This window comes from Hypanus sabinus, chromosome 3, assembly GCF_030144855.1.
Source record: "Hypanus sabinus isolate sHypSab1 chromosome 3, sHypSab1.hap1, whole genome shotgun sequence".
Classification (NCBI taxonomy): Eukaryota; Metazoa; Chordata; class Chondrichthyes; order Myliobatiformes; family Dasyatidae; genus Hypanus; species Hypanus sabinus.
In genome coordinates, this window is record NC_082708.1 from 36,951,751 (window position 1) to 36,968,323 (window position 16,573).

A 16,573-nucleotide genomic window follows, 5' to 3' on the forward strand; every position below is an offset into this window, starting at 1 on the left:
ATGTTCCAGGCATCTATCTCTCCGCTTCCTGAGGTAATTGGGGGCTCAGTGACTCTTCTATCCATGAGTACAAAATGGTCTCCATTGCATGGGTTAGATGGCATACCCTCCTGAATAGCTGTAGAGGAGGTGAAAGGCATTGAATAATCTCTTCATTATTTGATCCCTGCTTGAGGGACAGCGTAGGGGGAAAGGAGTGGAGGTTATGTTATAATATCAATTATAGATGGACAAGGGTGCACAGATGAGGATCTATAGATATGACTGAGAATCATTATGTCATTGTGTGTGCATTTAGAATAGCAAAGTCTGTTGATCTAGAAGTCACCTTGACGTACAGTGTAAATTAATTAAAAATTCTTCTAGCATTGTTCCATAGACAGGAGTTCTTCATCCATAAGGGGGTCTATTCTAGCCATCCATTACAGAGAGAATGAGAAAGAAAGAGTAGTATTTCTGTTGCTCCATCTTACTTCCAGTTAGATGATAGCATGCTCGGACCTAGTGGCCTCTCCAGGTCCAATCAAAGGGGTATTTGTTTGTCCTTTGTCTTTTTTTTTTGTGTTCACAAGACACTGAAGACTAAGGACATCAAGTAATGCAGGACTACCCCAACAGTGACATGCTCGATAGCGATGGAAGGGACTCGTGTGCACCATTGTTATGTTGACAGCTGGGCTTGTTGCATACTGTTGTATTGAAATGGTGCATGTGATTGTCTTGGACGTTTTTATTGTGATTGCAAGATCATGTTGGACATTATTAATGTGGAACACCAAAAGTCCGTTTCACTAGTTCATTGGTGAGCCCCTTGGTGGGGGAGCTGCATTGGCTCGGTTGTGGTGAGGACTCGGCCCTTGCTGCAGGGTCACGCATTACAGTCATCCAGGTGAGGAGATGCTGGAGGTGGTGTGAAAGAGAGCAGAGGCTTCTGTGGGCACACTAGAATCCATACTGGATTGGGAGCTAGCCTCTGCCAATGGTGCTGCTCAGTGGAAAAGCAAGCTGGACCAGGACAGCTTAACACACAGTCATGCTACTCAAGAACTTGGGCTACATTATATATATATATTTTTTGTGACTATGTTTATCTGCAGGTGTAACCATATGTGCTATTCGTGCTACGTGCAGTGTGCTGTTGGTAATATGTTTTTCACCTTGGCCCCAGAGGAATGCTGTTTTGTTTGACTGCATTCATGTATGGTTGGATAATAATTAAACATTAACTTGAACTCGCCTTGTAAAGTCGGCCACCTCCTGCCATATTTTTCCGTCGGTGGATCTAGGAAGTTCCTGACACACTGAATGTCCCTCCTAACATTAGAACTCAAGTATCCAACTTAGTAAATCTCCTGCTCTGCCCTGCAGTCCGTTTTCCTTCCTGGCATCTTTAATGCATATTCCTGCTGTCAGGCAGCTATTGAGAGTGTGTCTTTAAGGGCTGACGCCCTTCTCCGATTGCTGAGGAGAAAAGTAGTTCTGGCTGCACTAAATTGGATGTGGTGTTGTCAGCAACTGTCCAGGACTTATTACAACTCTAATGCTATTCCTAGTACTTCTTGTGGCCAATTCAAGACTTCTTTTTACATGTAATCAGTCTAGCCACCAGCACAATCCGCAACCAACACTCAGTGCACTAATAAGAGATCCAATCTCTTGCCATTTCAATGGAAAGTCTATTTGTGTTTTAAATTTACCAACTTGTGTCTATCTAACCTTCTGCAGGCATATTTAGGCAAGTGGCAGCCACATCCACTTAGCTTTGACTCTGCCATTGATAGCCAGTGCAGATATTTGCCAACTTTTGATTCTGCAGAACTTATTCGATACAATTGTGCATCTGCCTTGTTCATTGTATTTATTAATTGTGACAGATCTGATGATCATTTGTTGTCTGCAATGAAGCTACTATAGCAGGTGTCAAGATAGAGTAGTGGTGTGAGTACATGAAAGGCAGGCCACTATATTGTAATTACTCAGTAAACTGCTGGGAATAAGCATGACAAAGATCCTCACCTCACTCTGTGACCTCAGAGGTCACAGTACTCATGGGGACTCCCGTAACTCTCCTGCAATGTCCAGTAAACAGAATTAAAAGAATGTAGTAATGTAGATTTGAAGGCCAGAACTGGCTTGTTAAGGTGAGTTGCAAAGAAAAATTAGAAAGTTATTCACATGGTGCTGTGCTTGTTTTTTTTAAAAAAAGTTTTGTCTGGAATAGAATAATTTTGCATCCATTTCTGGGTGTCTGTCAAGAAGTTTGCCTCTATCTTTCAGAGGGATTTTCATTTTCCTACCACCTTTCCTTGTAGCACAAAACTTGCCCAAAACTTGTATCAACAGTGATTTAAAACTGTTAGTCATCAGTGTGGTTTTTGATCATGCTGATGAGACAAATAAACCTTATTTATTAACAGCACAGCCAGGTTTTACTGACTCTGCACCCAGACTATTTAAAGAACCAACTGCTACTGAATGAAAATTGCAATGATGTCAGGGGTTTGGGGAGTGCTATCATGGAGACTGAAAGAGTTGGGACAAGCTGTTAAAGAACGTGTACTTTGTATACAAAGCAACATGTACTTTGTGTAGGGAAATACCGTGAGCCTTATATGATGATAATGTCAGTTTCAGTGTTGTGTTAAACCAAAAAATAACTATAACATGGTACAGCCCTTTAGCCCACTGTGTTGTGCCAACCTTTTAACCTACTGCAAGATCAATCTAATCCTTCACTCCCACATAACCCTACTCTATTTCTTTCATCCATGTGCTTTCATCCAGGGTCTCTTAAACTTCTTTAATATATCTGCCTCTACTACCACCCCGGCAGCATGTTCAATGCACCCACCACTCCGGAGGAAAAACAGAGTGCCATTCTGCCTCTGACATCCTCCATTCCCCCCCCCCCCCCCCGCACCACGCTTCTCTCCAATCACCTTAAATTTATGCCCTCTTGTATTAGCCACCTCTGCCCTGGGAACAAATTGCTGGCTGTCCACTCAATCATTGCCTCTTACCATCTTGTACACCTCTGTCACGTCAGCTCTCATCCTCCTTTGCTCCAAAGCCAAACGTCCTAGCTAGCTCAGCCTGCCCTCATACAACATGCTCTCTATTCCAGGCAACATCCTGGTAAGTCTCCTTGTACCCTCTTTAAAGTTTCCACATCCTTCCTATAATGAGGCAACCAACACAGAACATAATAATTCAATTATTTAAAGCTTGCAAGTGATTTTCTCTGTTCTTTTCACAATCAGGTCAAACCAAAATACCACTTTAACGCCAATATTTTACATTCATTAATTATGCGGCCTATGTCTTTCCAAAAGCTAAGAAATACATCATAAAGCTGAGATAGCAATAACTTAACTTTAAAGTGCAGTCATTTAGTTCATTTATAAACAGCAGATGATACGACACTAGACAAATTGTCAATATTTCCCTCAGGAGAAATTAGTCAGCAGTTGAAACCATGCTCACTGCATTAGCTCTGATTGATCTTTATGGTGCTGTCTTAGTTATGTGCACTAGAAGCCACTGAAAAGAATGAGTTCAGTCAATGCACCTCTTGGAAATACTTTGAGCTTTACTCTATAGAACAGTGCTGTAACCATCTGTTTCCATGATGCTGCATGACATTGCAGAGTTCATCTGAGTTCACAAAATACTTACAAAGTTAAAACCAAATAAAAAGGGAAATTGGCAAAGAAAGTACACTTCTGTCCTTCATCTGCTGTTCATCTTTTCATAAATTTATCTGTACACTTGTGTGCCAGTGTTCTAAGCCAAAACATTGAGGAGTTTCTGTCACTGTATTTCATTGATGTTGTGTACCTAACCCACTAAAGGGATTTGATTCATTGTAAGCCGCCCTTGTTCAGCTGCCAGAGGAGCTCAATGAGGGAAGCTACAATTCAGCGTAGTGCTCATGGCTGAATGTTGAATAGTTTTCAATGTGCCTTTCTTTCCTCTCTTCAGAGATTGAAGCCAAGGAAGCATGTGACTGGTTGCGAGCTGCTGGATTCCCTCAGTATGCGCAATTGTATGAAGGTATGTTTGGATTTTGTTATAATCAACAAGTTTCTTCCCCATACGCAATATATTTGAAATTGGCTTGTGGTAAACCATGTGTATCTGTCTGGACACGCCCCTCTGCTGACTGCTCCTATGGCTCCTCCCACAGAACCCTGGATAAAGGTGATTGTTTCACTGCTCCTCCCACAGTCATCCAGCATGGATGTGCTCTGTTTTACTGCTAATTAAACCCTTTCAGTATTTACTCTACTTCCAGTCCTTTGGAGTTATTGATAGTGCATCACGACTAAAAAGAGTTAGCAAGAAGAAGAGACCTCAACCCATGTAACAAGCCCGGACAAATTTATGATTTTCTCAGTAAATTGAATATGGAATGTTTTATTGCCAATAAATTCTCCAATTTATCTACCCATCTAATCATTCTAGCAGAATAATTTATCTGAAAAGGTAAGTTTTTTTTTACATATAGATTATTGGCACCCTAGTCATGCAAAGAAAGAAAGAAACAGTGATTTATAATGGTGTAGAAAGGGAAAAGGAGATCTAGGTTATATTGTTAATCTCAACCAATCTGAGTTCGCATGGTAGGCCACAGAATTTTGAGTTATCAAGTCCTTCTCCTGGTCACTTCAACTACAGATGTAAGAAAGTACGAATGTAAAAAGAATCATCAGCCTTCATTCCTGCTTAAATTGTGGAAATGAGCTGAGTACCTGCAAATTACACAAGAAATGAAGATACCATCTCTTCTTTCAATTCCTTCATCTCCAGTGCATCTGTTCTCAGAATGAGGCTTTTCATTCCAGAACTAAGGAGATACTCTCCTTCAAAGAAAGGGGCTTCCCTTCCTCCACCATTAATGCTGCCCTCATCTGCATCTCTTCCATCTTGCCCACATCTGCCCTCACCCCATCCTACTACAGCCCCACAGGGACAGGGTTCCTCTTGCTCTCACCTACCACCCCACCAGCCTCCATATCCAGCACATAATTCTCCATAACTTCTGCCGTCTCCAACAGGATCCCACCACCATGCACATCTTTTCCTCCACCCAAACCCCTACTTCCTGCTTTTCACTGGAATCACTCCCTACATGATTTCCTTGTCCATTTACCCTACCTACTGATCTCCTGCCTGGAGCTTATAATACCATAAGACATAGAAGCTGAATTAGGCCATCCAGTGCATCGAGTCAGCACCGCCATTCAATTATGGCTGATCCTCTTTTTTTTCTGTTTTTATTTCCTCCTCAATCCCAGTTCCTGGCCTTCTCCCTGTAACCTTTGATAACATATCCAATCAAGAACCTATCACTCTCTGCCTTAAATACACTCAACAATCTGGCCTCCACAACTGCATGTGGCAACAAATTCCACAAATTCACCAAACTTTGGCTAAAAAATTTTTTCTGTATCTCTGTTTTGAAAGGGCACCCCTCTATCCTGAGGCTGTGCCCTCTTGTCCTAGACTCTCCCACCATGGGAAACCTCCTTTCCACATCTACTCTGTCTAGGCCTTTCAGCATTCAAAAATTCAAAAGGTTTCATTGAGATCCCCCCCCCCCCATCCTTTTGAATTCCAGTGAGTACAGACCCAGAACTATCAAAAGTTCCTCGTATGATAACCCTTTCATTCCTGGAATCATCCTTGTGAACCTCCTCTGGATCCTCGGCAATGCTTTTCTAAGATGAGGGGCCCAACACTGTTCACAATATTCAAGGCAAGGCCTCACCAGTGCCTTGTAAAGCCCCAACATCACATCCTTGCTCTTGTATTCTGGACTTCTTGAAATGAATGCTAACATGACATTTGCCTTCCTCACCACCGACTCAACCTGCAAGTTAACCTTTAGGGTGTTCTGCACAAGGAGTCACAAGTTACTCTGCATATCAGATTCCTGGATTTTCTCCCCTTTTAGAAAATAGTCTGCCCATTTATCCTTGCAAGCTGAACAAGTGCTATATATGCCCCTACACCTCCCTCACTACCATTTAGGGCCCCAAACAGTCCTTCCAGGAGAGGTGACACTTCACCTGTGAGTCTCTTGGGGTCATCTACTATATCTGGTGCTCTGGTGTGGCCTCCTATATATCAGTGAGACCCAACATAAATTGGGAGACTGCTTCGCTGAGCACCTACGCTCCTTCCAACAGAAAAAGCAGGATCTCCTAGAGGCCACCCATTTTAATTCTACTTCCCATTCCAACATGACAGTTCATGGCCTCCTCTACTGCCATGATGAAACCACATTCAGGTCAGAGGAGCAGCACCTTGTACTCATTCTGGGCAGCCTCCAACCTGATGGCATGAACATTTATTTCTTGAACTTTCAGTAATGCCTCCCTCCCTTCACCATTCCCCATTCCCATTTCCCTCTCAATTCATCTCCTTACCTGCCCATCACCTCCCTCAGGTGCTCCTCCCCCTTCCTTTTTATTCCATGGCCTTCTATCCTCTCCTATCAGATTCCCCTACATCTCTTCACCGATTGACTTCCCAGCTCTTTACCCCCCCACACCCCCATGATTTCCCCTATCATCTACTACCTTGTATTTCTTCCTCCCCTCCCCCTCTTTCTCACCATCTTTTTATCCGGTCCTATTGAAGGGTCTCGGTCCAAACTGTCAGTTGTTTACTCTTTTCCACAGAAGCTGCCTTCCTTGGTGAGTTCCTCACGCATTTTGTGCACGTTGCAAGACAAGATGTAGTTTTTGACATGTTTTTTTTTACGTTATACTCTTGTCTAAGAATTATCTAAAGATCTGCCAGTGTTGAATCACTATTGGCTTGGTTTTGTATTCCCCATTAATTTTTGCACTTTAAAGCCAGTTCTTGTCCAATATCTAGTACATATGAAAAATGGGACCACAATTACAGATTGTTGGTAACATTAAATCCTGAATAAATTTACTTCATTCAAGGGAGGAAGAGGGGTTGGAAGGAGAACAAGGGACCAAGCTTAGTTGGGATTTGATGATGAATTGCTCTGGTTACCAGCACAAGATTTAACACTTGCTTACTGCTGAGCAACCTGCATCGCTACAATGAACTGACAGGAAAGTTGGTTGTTCCTCCGAACATTGGACGTGGAACAGTACAGCACAGGAACAACCTGTTTGTGCTAACGACAATGGCAATTTAAACTGCATATCTTCCAAATCCACAAAATCACTTCTGACAAACTTAACAATGGAAATCTATTCTTCAGTCTAGCAATATCTTGTATGGCTCTGGCAAGAAATTGTATTAAATTACATGTGTACTGTCGTGATATTTGTAACGGAAATCCCATTGAAACCGGTGATGAATGAGAAGGTTAGACTCCTCGAGTTACCTATTTTTTCCTTCAAGTTGCTTGTATGTCCTGGAGCCATGGAATTGTGGTTTCATTCTGTGGACTGGTGCAGCCACTGAGGACTTTCTTTGTATTTACATGACTAGTTTTACTGATATCATTAAAACCTGCCTGCAATTTTAAGTTGAATCTGTACTGAGAAGCTTCTATGGTCTTTTCCACCTAAAATGCAGGAGGAAAGGGTATCAAACTGGACATTTTAATTTAAGTATATTAACGTCAGCCTGTTGAGCTCTATAAATTTCCAGAGCTGCCAGTAGATGTCCATAAGCAAAGGACTGCAGCAACTTTGAATATGAAATGAGGCGGAAAATTCCAGAAGTGCTCAGCAGATCAGGCAGCATCTGTGGAGAGAAAAGCAGATTTAAAAGTTCAAGTCAATGGAAGAAGCTCTGTTTCTCCATAGCTGCTATCTGCCCTGCAGATAATTCCCAGCATTTTCTGTTTGTGTTTTGTTTAATGAATGTAGCTTTTACAGAGTTGTCAGCGCAAGTATGACGGCTCACTAACTTTTGAGGTAAGAGCCAGGCCCAGGAACCCAGGCAAAAGGATTGTGATTGAAAGATACAGCATAAGGAAATGGGCCTTTTGTTTCACTGAATCCACATCATGCACACTGACCATCAGGCAACCGTTGTGCTAATCTGACACCAGTCCCATTTTATGCACATGTTCCAACTCCCTTCAGATGCTATCACTCATCCATAGTGGCCAATTAACCTATCAACCCACAGACCTTTGGGATCTCAGAGGAAAAAGATTCATTGGGGGGGATCCATGTGGCCATGTAGCGAATTTGTACACTCCATACAGAGGGCACCAAAGGTCAGGATTGAACCCCCGGTTATTGAAATGGTGCACAGCATTTCTATCAGCTTTTGCCACTTTTATATATTTCTGTATGTTACCTGTTAAACTAAGAGCTCTTTAAAATAAGAGAACAAATCCATCAAACTAAAGAAACTTATTTAGTGTCTCTCTTGACTAGCTTTCATACTGGATTATAAAGGTTCTTGCATACTAATTATATAAAGCTGTTACATTTATGTTCTGTAAGAAGTTCATGCCACTGATCTGTGCCCTGTAATTTGAGTTCTTAATATTATGCTTAAATATGTCAATTATGGTTATTTGCAATACTTTTAATATAGTTCTTTCATTCCAGTTAATTAATGATGTTATTAATGTCAATTGTTTATAACCGTATAACCATATAACAGGCCATCTCGGCCCTTCTAATCCATGCCAATGCTTACACTCACCTAGTCCCACTGGCTCGCACTCAGCCCATAACCCTCCATTCCTTTCCTGTCCATATACCTATCCAATTTTACTTTAAATGACAATATCGAACCTGCCTCTACCACTTCTACTGAAAGCTCATTCCACGTAGCTACCACTCTCTGAGTAAAGAAGGTCCCCCTCGTGTTACCCTTAAACTTTTGCCCCCTAACTCTCAACTGATATCCTCTTGTTTGAATCTCCCCTACTCTCAATGGAAAAAGCCTATCCACGTCAACTCTATCTATCCCCCTCATAATTTTAAATAACTCTATCAAGTCCCCCTCAACCTTCTACTCTCCAAAGAATAAAGACTTAACTTGTTCAGCCTTTCCCTGTAACTTAGGTGCTGAAACCCAGGTAACATTCTGGTAAATCTTCTCTGTACTCTCTCTATTTTGTTGATATCTTTCCTATAATTCTGTGACCAGAACTGTACACAATACTCCAAATTCGGCCTTACCAATGCCTTGTATAGTTTTAACATTACATCCCAACTCCTATACTCAATACTCTGATTTATAAAGGCCAGCATACCAAAAGCTTTCTTCACCACCCTATCGACATGAGATTCCACCTTCAGGGAACTATGCACCATTATTCCTAGATCACTCTGTTCTACTGCATTCTTCAACACCCTACCATTTACAATGTGTGTCCTATTTGGATTATTCCTACCAAAATGTAGCACCTCACATTTATCAGCATTAAACTCCATCTGCCATCGTTCAGCCCACTCTTCTAACTGGCCTAAATCTCTCTGCAAGCTTTGAAAACCTACTTCATTATCCACAATACCACCTACCTTAGTATCATCTGCATACTTACTAATCCAATTTACCACCCCATCATCCATTAATGTATATGACAAACAACATTGGACCCAGTACAGATCCCTGATGCACACCACTAGTCACCAGTCTCCAACCTGACAAACAGTTATCCATCACTATTCTCTGGCATCTCCCATTCAGCCACTGTTGAATCCATTTTGCTACTTCAATATTAATACCTAACGATTGAACCTTCCTAACTAACCTTCTGTGCAGAACCTTGTCAAAGGCCTTACTGAAGTCCATATAGACAACATCCACTGCTTTACCCTCGTCAACTTTCCTCATAACCTCTTCAAAAAATTCAATAAGATTTGTGTTGAATACTAGTAGAGAAATGAAAACAGAAAATACTGGAATTTCATCAGTGCAAGTACCAGCAGTTTGTGTTGGATCAGTCATCTTACTCCTTGAACTATTGAGTCTATTGTTTTATCTCTTGTCAACTGTTGTTTGATCTCCTGAATATTTTCAGTGTTTTCTGTTATTATTTCAGATTTAATTTTAAAAAATAATCCATTCATCATGAAGGATATGGGTTTTTCTGATGGCAGTAGTGCCAAATGGAAGTGATTCTATTCTTTTCACTATAGATATTAAAAAATATATAATGTTGATATGGTTACGTGAGTAAAGAAAGAGGACGAATTTGGAAGGGACCTCTCCTGCGAAGCACAATTTTGCCACACAAAGGGTGCTGGGTGTATGGGGAGGGCTGCTGGAGAAGGGGGACAGTAGTGGAATTGGATACAGTTGCAAAGTTGTCTAGGTACATGGATGAGCAAGATTCAGAGGGATATGAACCAAACATGGGTAAATGGGACCAGCTTCGATCGGTAACTTGAACAAGTGAGAATAAGTTGATCTGAGGGGCTTCCTTCCATGTTGTATTATTACTCTAAAGGAAGTTGCCAGTACTGAAAATCAGAAACTGAAAGACAGTTGTTCAGCTAGTATGACGCATGTGATTCAGTTAGTGAAACTATTGCCTTTTGAGTTAGAAGGTTGTGGGTTCAAGTCCTATGTTAGAGAACTTTAGTGTGGAGATCTGAATTGAGATTCCAGTGCAGTTCTGAGGGAGTTCTTAACCTTGAGTGGTGAAACTTTTTAAGGAGGCCATTAAATCATTTAAGATGGCTTTCCAGGTGGGTGTAAAGAGTGCTTTGCTTCTAGTCTAAAGAGGAGCAGGGATGTTAACACCTAGACAGTATTTATCCCACACTTAATAACATTCAAATTGCATAATAAAGTCTATCATTGCTGTCATGTGGTTTCTTTTACACATTAGGTTTTAAGTCATTTTTTCAGGATGGTCTGTGTGTTTTTTATATTAAATCTGCTGGAAGACTTGCTGTAGCTTTCAAATGTTGACTGATTTAGTAATAACATAGAACAGTAGTGGCACTTTGGCCCACAATGTTGTGCTGACTTGCAGAAACCTACTCCAAGATCTATCTAACACTTCTGTCCTACACAACCCATAACTCAGCACTTTTCTTACGTCCATGTGTCTGTCTATCACCCTCTACCACCATTCCAGGCACCCACCACTCTGTCCACTGACCTTAAATGGATGTCCTTCCGTAAAGCAGGCTAGTCTGATTTATTTTTTTAAGAAGCCACAACACAAACTGAATCTCAACATCAAATAGGAAATCTATTACTCTAGGGATAACATTTTAAGATGTTATACCCTGCCCCCACAGGCCGTTCTTATGACATGAAGTAGATTAATGGAAAGACTTTCTTTTTTTCCCCTATGGAGATATTTCCTTATTTCCCTTCTGTTTATTTTTATTTGGTCTTGGTTATTCATTGGCATTTCTAAATGAAAAATGTTGCTGTGCCGACTCCTTTAATTGCTTTCTTTCCTCTAGTTGAGAAATATATTTCAAAGTTCAAAGTAAATTTGTAATCAAAGCAAATATATGTCACCAACAATATATACAACCCTGAGATTTGAGTGTCTTATTGGCATACTCAGTAAGTACAAGAAATATGACAGAATCAATGAAAGCCGCACCCAACAGGGTAGACAACCAATCAATGTGCAAAAGATGGCAAAATGCAAATACAAAAGGAAAAAAATCAATAAATATTGAGAAAGTGAGGCCATAGGTTGTGCAAATAGTTCAATGATGGGGCAAGTGAAGTTATCCCCACCGGTTAAAGAACCTGACGTTTGAGGGGTAAGAACTGTTCCTGAGCATGGTGGTGCAGGTCCTGAGGCTCTTGTACCTTCTTCCTGATGGCAGCAGCGAGACGAGAGCATGTCTCAGGTGATGGATGTCCTTAAAGCTGGCTGCTGCTTTCTTGCAACAGCCCTCCGTGTCGATGTGCTTAATGGTGGGGAGGGCTTTATCCATGATGGGTTGGGCTGTATGCACCATTTTTATAGGATTTTCTATTGTTTCATTGGTGTTTCCACACCAGGCTGTGATGCAGCCAGTCAATATACACTCCACAGCATATCTATAGGTTTGTCAATGTTTTAGTATTTAGTGTCCTGACGAAGGGTCTCAGCCCAAAATGTCGACAGTGCTTCTCCCTATAGATGCTGCCTGGCCTGCTGTGTTCCACCAGCATTTTGTCTGTGTTGTTTGAATTTCCAGCATCTGCAGATTTTCTCATGTTTGCTCTTTAATGGACTTCATGGTTTGGTCCCAGTAGAAGTTCTTCAATTTGCCTGTCATTGATGACCTGCCTGATTTGTGGACCAACAAAAATCCCTTCCTTAATCTTGGCATCAGATATTCCAGGAGGCATCTGTCTCAAATATCAATCCTTGATGGAAATTTTTGTGCCTGGTGACAGCGGATTCCATCTTTTGATGTTTGAACCCTGTAGTACTGCTTTTGCCTTTGACAAATCTAAGTCTCTGACCAGGTAATTTAACTAAGAATAAGTTATCAGATGAGGATCATGCGACATAAAGAGTTCAAAATCAGTACAAGTAAGTGTGTTGTTTTCCAATCCTGACTCATGCATCATTGTATATTTGTCTGCCTCCTGTAGACACCATCTCTCTGGTGACTTTCGTACTGGAGGACTATCATCATGTGGCACAGATCTCATAGCTGAAGGGAGATTGGGATATTCAATGGATTTCTTGTTTTCAGCGGATAAACCAGACACGCTGGTCAGATGGAAGTAGCAGTTTGTCACATGATCCTTCTGCTCTTGCCGTGTCATTGGACAACAAATGACACTGACTTCCGAGTACGTCTGACCCAAGCTATCAGATCAACAGTGCATGTTGCACAGCAATTGTGAGGAGTCCAGGCTTTGCCTTGGTTGCTAATTTTATGCCCATAGTAGAGCTTATGGGTTTTCTTAATAAGAGGAATAATGCTATGTCTTTGAGATTTAAGTGTATACTCACCACAAATATAACAGAAAGTATTGCAGCTGATGCTACATTGGTGAGACAGTTTTCTATCACGAATACTGAAAATGCAAATAAGCTTATTATAGTGAGTACACACAATATGCTATGTGCATAGAGCATGCATATCAAGGTGATCTCAAATTGTATACATGTAAACACAATGCATAGAACAATGTGTGTGTGACACTTTTATAGACTTTCTAAGACTTGCCCGACGAAGCAACATCTGCCCTACCTGAGCATCCCCAAGCATGCTTGGACAAGATAGAAAACTTCTCAGCTTGTATTGTAGACAACATTTTTATTTGACTTGAATAATGAAATAGGTACATGAAGGGAAAGTGCTTGGAGGGATATCATTGGAATGGGGACACTTTGGTAGCATAGTGTCTAGCACAACAGTATTACAGCTCAGGGTAGCACAATTCAGAGTTCAGAACCAACAAACGCTGTAAGGAGTTCATGCATCCTCTCCGTGGAATATGTGGGTTTCCTTCCACAGTCTTAAGACGTACCGGTTAATTGGTCATTGCAAATTGTCCCATGATTAGGCTAGGGTTAAATCGGGGTTGCTGGCAGAGCAGCTCAAGGGGTTAGGAGGACTTTTCTGCACTGTATCTCTAAATAAAAATAAAAATCAATGGGACCAGGGTAAGGAAGCTGTGATCAAGCATGGACCAGTTGAGCCAAAGGGCCTGTTTCTGTGCTATATCATTCTGACTCCGTAATTGATTTTATTTACACGGTTTCCCTTTGAATTTTGAATTTCCCTTTGAATTATTATTTTGAAGATATGATTAAAATTTCAAAACAAATAAGAGGCCTCAAGAAGAGTTAAATGTCCAGCAGTGTAACTCTAGAGTGCTTAGTGGATCCTGGGAGATTTTGAATGGCTACACTTCAAGAATGTATCAGATTTTCTTAGTTGAAAGAGACTGCAGTAGCTCTGTTTTCCATTTTGATTCAAAAAATCAATCAGATGCTTAAAAGTACATAATGCATCTTTGTTTCTGGTCCTTGCTGCTGTGGTTTATAAATTATTAATTCCAACCCATTAGACTTCAGTCAGCTAGTTAAAACAAATTCCTGGAAGTACCCTCATACGTGAGGCAAAATACTGCAGATGCTGAGAATCCAAGACGAAAGTACATGTAGGGATTTTCAGCAGGCCAGGTGGCTGCTGCAGACGAATGAACAGAGTTAACATTTCAAGATGTGCCCTTTCTCAGAGATATGTCATGGATAACTGGGTTGGAAGGAGGAAAAGACAAGAGAAAGCATGGGAGGAAACTGACCACGCTAGTAGGAAAATTAAAAGCATCATTTGTAATTGCACGGAAAAGAATTTCAGAAAAAGCTGGCCAGGTGGAGTAGGAAAAAGCTGAATCAATACCAAGGATAAAGACCAACCCCACCATCAGAACATCTTTGCATCATAGAGACACTGTGTCCTCCCTCATCATAGTATGTACTGGAGGAGAGAAAATGAGAGCAGTGGCTAACATCAAAAATTGCACCCCTCATACAATCTCTTCTTCCTCCTGCTGTCTGGGAAAAGGCTCAGAAGCATTCGGGCTCTCACGACCAGACTATGTAACAGTTTCTTCCCCCAAGCTATCAGACTCCTCAATCCCCGAAGCCTGGACTGACACCTTGCCCTACTGTCCTGTTTATTATTTATTGTAATGCCTGCACTGTTTTTGTGCACTTTATGCAGTCCAGTGTAGGTCTGTAGTATAGCTTTCTCTGTTTTTTTTTATTACATAGTTCAGTCTAGTTTTTTGTACTGTGTCATGTAACACCAGGGTCCTGAAAAACGTCTCATTTTTACTATGCGCTGTACCAGCAGTTATGGTCAAAATGACAATAAAAGTTGACTTGACTTAAATCTGATTTCTGTTCTGACAAAGTATTTTGGGGGCAACAAGACTGGTGGCAGGAGGTAACTCAATGTCAAGCCCTGAATGAAAGTTATAGGTGTGTCAGTGTAACAGCATTTCAGAGTCTATCTATTAGGATCTTTGTCTATTAATGAACTATCAATTAAACCATCTAAATTGCATCCACAATAAATAGTTCAATCATACTTAATGTTGATGTATATATCTTTACAAGATGCAATCCAATGACATTTTGTTTTTCCTCTTGAATACTGTGACTTTTAGTTTTTTTTTAAAAGCTGCCCAAACAATTAAAAGGGGTCAAATGTTCCAACCTCTCTTACATTGACTAAGTTCTGAAGTTATCCTTTTATCAATATTTGAGTACCAACAGCTGCTTATGCCAACAAAAATTAAGAGGCCTGGAAATTAGATCACATTTTTGATTGTGTATTCCTGAAATAAACTTTAGATTGAGTAAAACCACAATTCCCAGATGATTTGCATCTCTTCAATGTGAAATAAGATCAAATTTCCAGAAGTGATCTGCGGAACGATTCCTGCATTTTCAGGTTTTGTTTTGGATTTCACTCGTCTGTAGTTTTTGTTTATTACTTAACAGCATGAATTGTATTTTCATGTCTGATGGTTCTTCCAGCATCAGACGATCAAAGGGAGAAGTTGCACTCCATTCAGTGCTCCTATTATAATGTTGATGGTTCAATTAAGCCACATTGTGTTGGGAGTGACTATCAATGGGCATTGGAGTCCCAATTTGTGAAATCAAAGTAATACACAGAAATTCTGCAGGAGCTCAGCAGGCCAGCAACATCTATGGAACATAGTAAACAGTCAACGTTTTGGACAGAGACCCTTCATTAAGTCCTGAAGAAGGGTCTTGGTAGTTTATTGTTTTATTGCCTGGCCTGCTGCATTCCTCCAGCCTTTTGTGTGTATTACCCCAATTTATGTCCTTTGACATGCTGCCTATCCTTTGAACTGCAGCAGGCCTACTCCTTCGATGTTACCATCTCCTCCTTCACCATTCCACCCCAGATGCCTGTATTTATTCCCTCACCTTCCACAGTTCCTCTGAATTTGATTACTGACCCAAATGAATGCCTGTGAGATATGAGAAATATTTAAAAATTATAGCAAGAAACAGAGTTGAAACTTGTTAAATAATTTTTTAGCATTTTAAAATAAAAATAGAATTGACCAAAATGTTTAACATTAATTAAAAGCTTTAAATGAAACAAAGAATTAAAACAATGAAACTATTTTCTCCTTTCTTTCTCGTAGCTCTGGAGTCCCATTGAAATCAGTGAACTTGCTGTCTCTTCCTGAGATTTACAGTGGTTCTAGAAAGTTTGTGAACCATGTAGAATTTTCTCTATTTCTGCATAAATATGACCTAAAATGTGATCAGATCTTTATGCAAGAGAACCCAATTAAATAAATAATACATAGAAGTTATACTTCATTTATTTATTGAGAAAAATAATCCAATATTACATGTATTTGTTGGAAAAAGTATGTGAACCTCTGGGGTAATGCCTTTTACAAAAGTTATTTGAAGTCAGATGTTCCAATCAATGCAATGAGGTTGGAGATGTGGGTTGTAGAGGTGCCCTGCCCTATTTAAAAAAAGACACAAATTCAGGTTACTAACAGCCTGCTCTTCTCAAGAAAGATCTATTTATATGCACCTTGCCTCAATCTAAACAACTTTGAGGGCATTAGAAGAAGAATTGTAGAGGCGCATGAAGCTGAAAAAGGCTACAAAAGCATTTCTAAA

General features: G+C 40.5%; 1 protein-coding gene across 9 annotated transcripts in view; it reads left to right on the top strand.

Annotated features, from left to right (window-relative positions):
* Positions 1–16,573, top strand: part of LOC132391196 (stAR-related lipid transfer protein 13-like) — a 414,973-nt gene that overhangs the window by 342,458 nt on the left and 55,942 nt on the right. For all 9 annotated transcript variants that reach the window (XM_059964081.1, XM_059964085.1, XM_059964080.1 and 6 more), the window contains one exon: positions 3,982–4,053. In XM_059964081.1, coding sequence (XP_059820064.1) covers positions 3,982–4,053 — 72 coding nt within the window. The remainder of the gene's footprint in view (positions 1–3,981; positions 4,054–16,573) is intronic.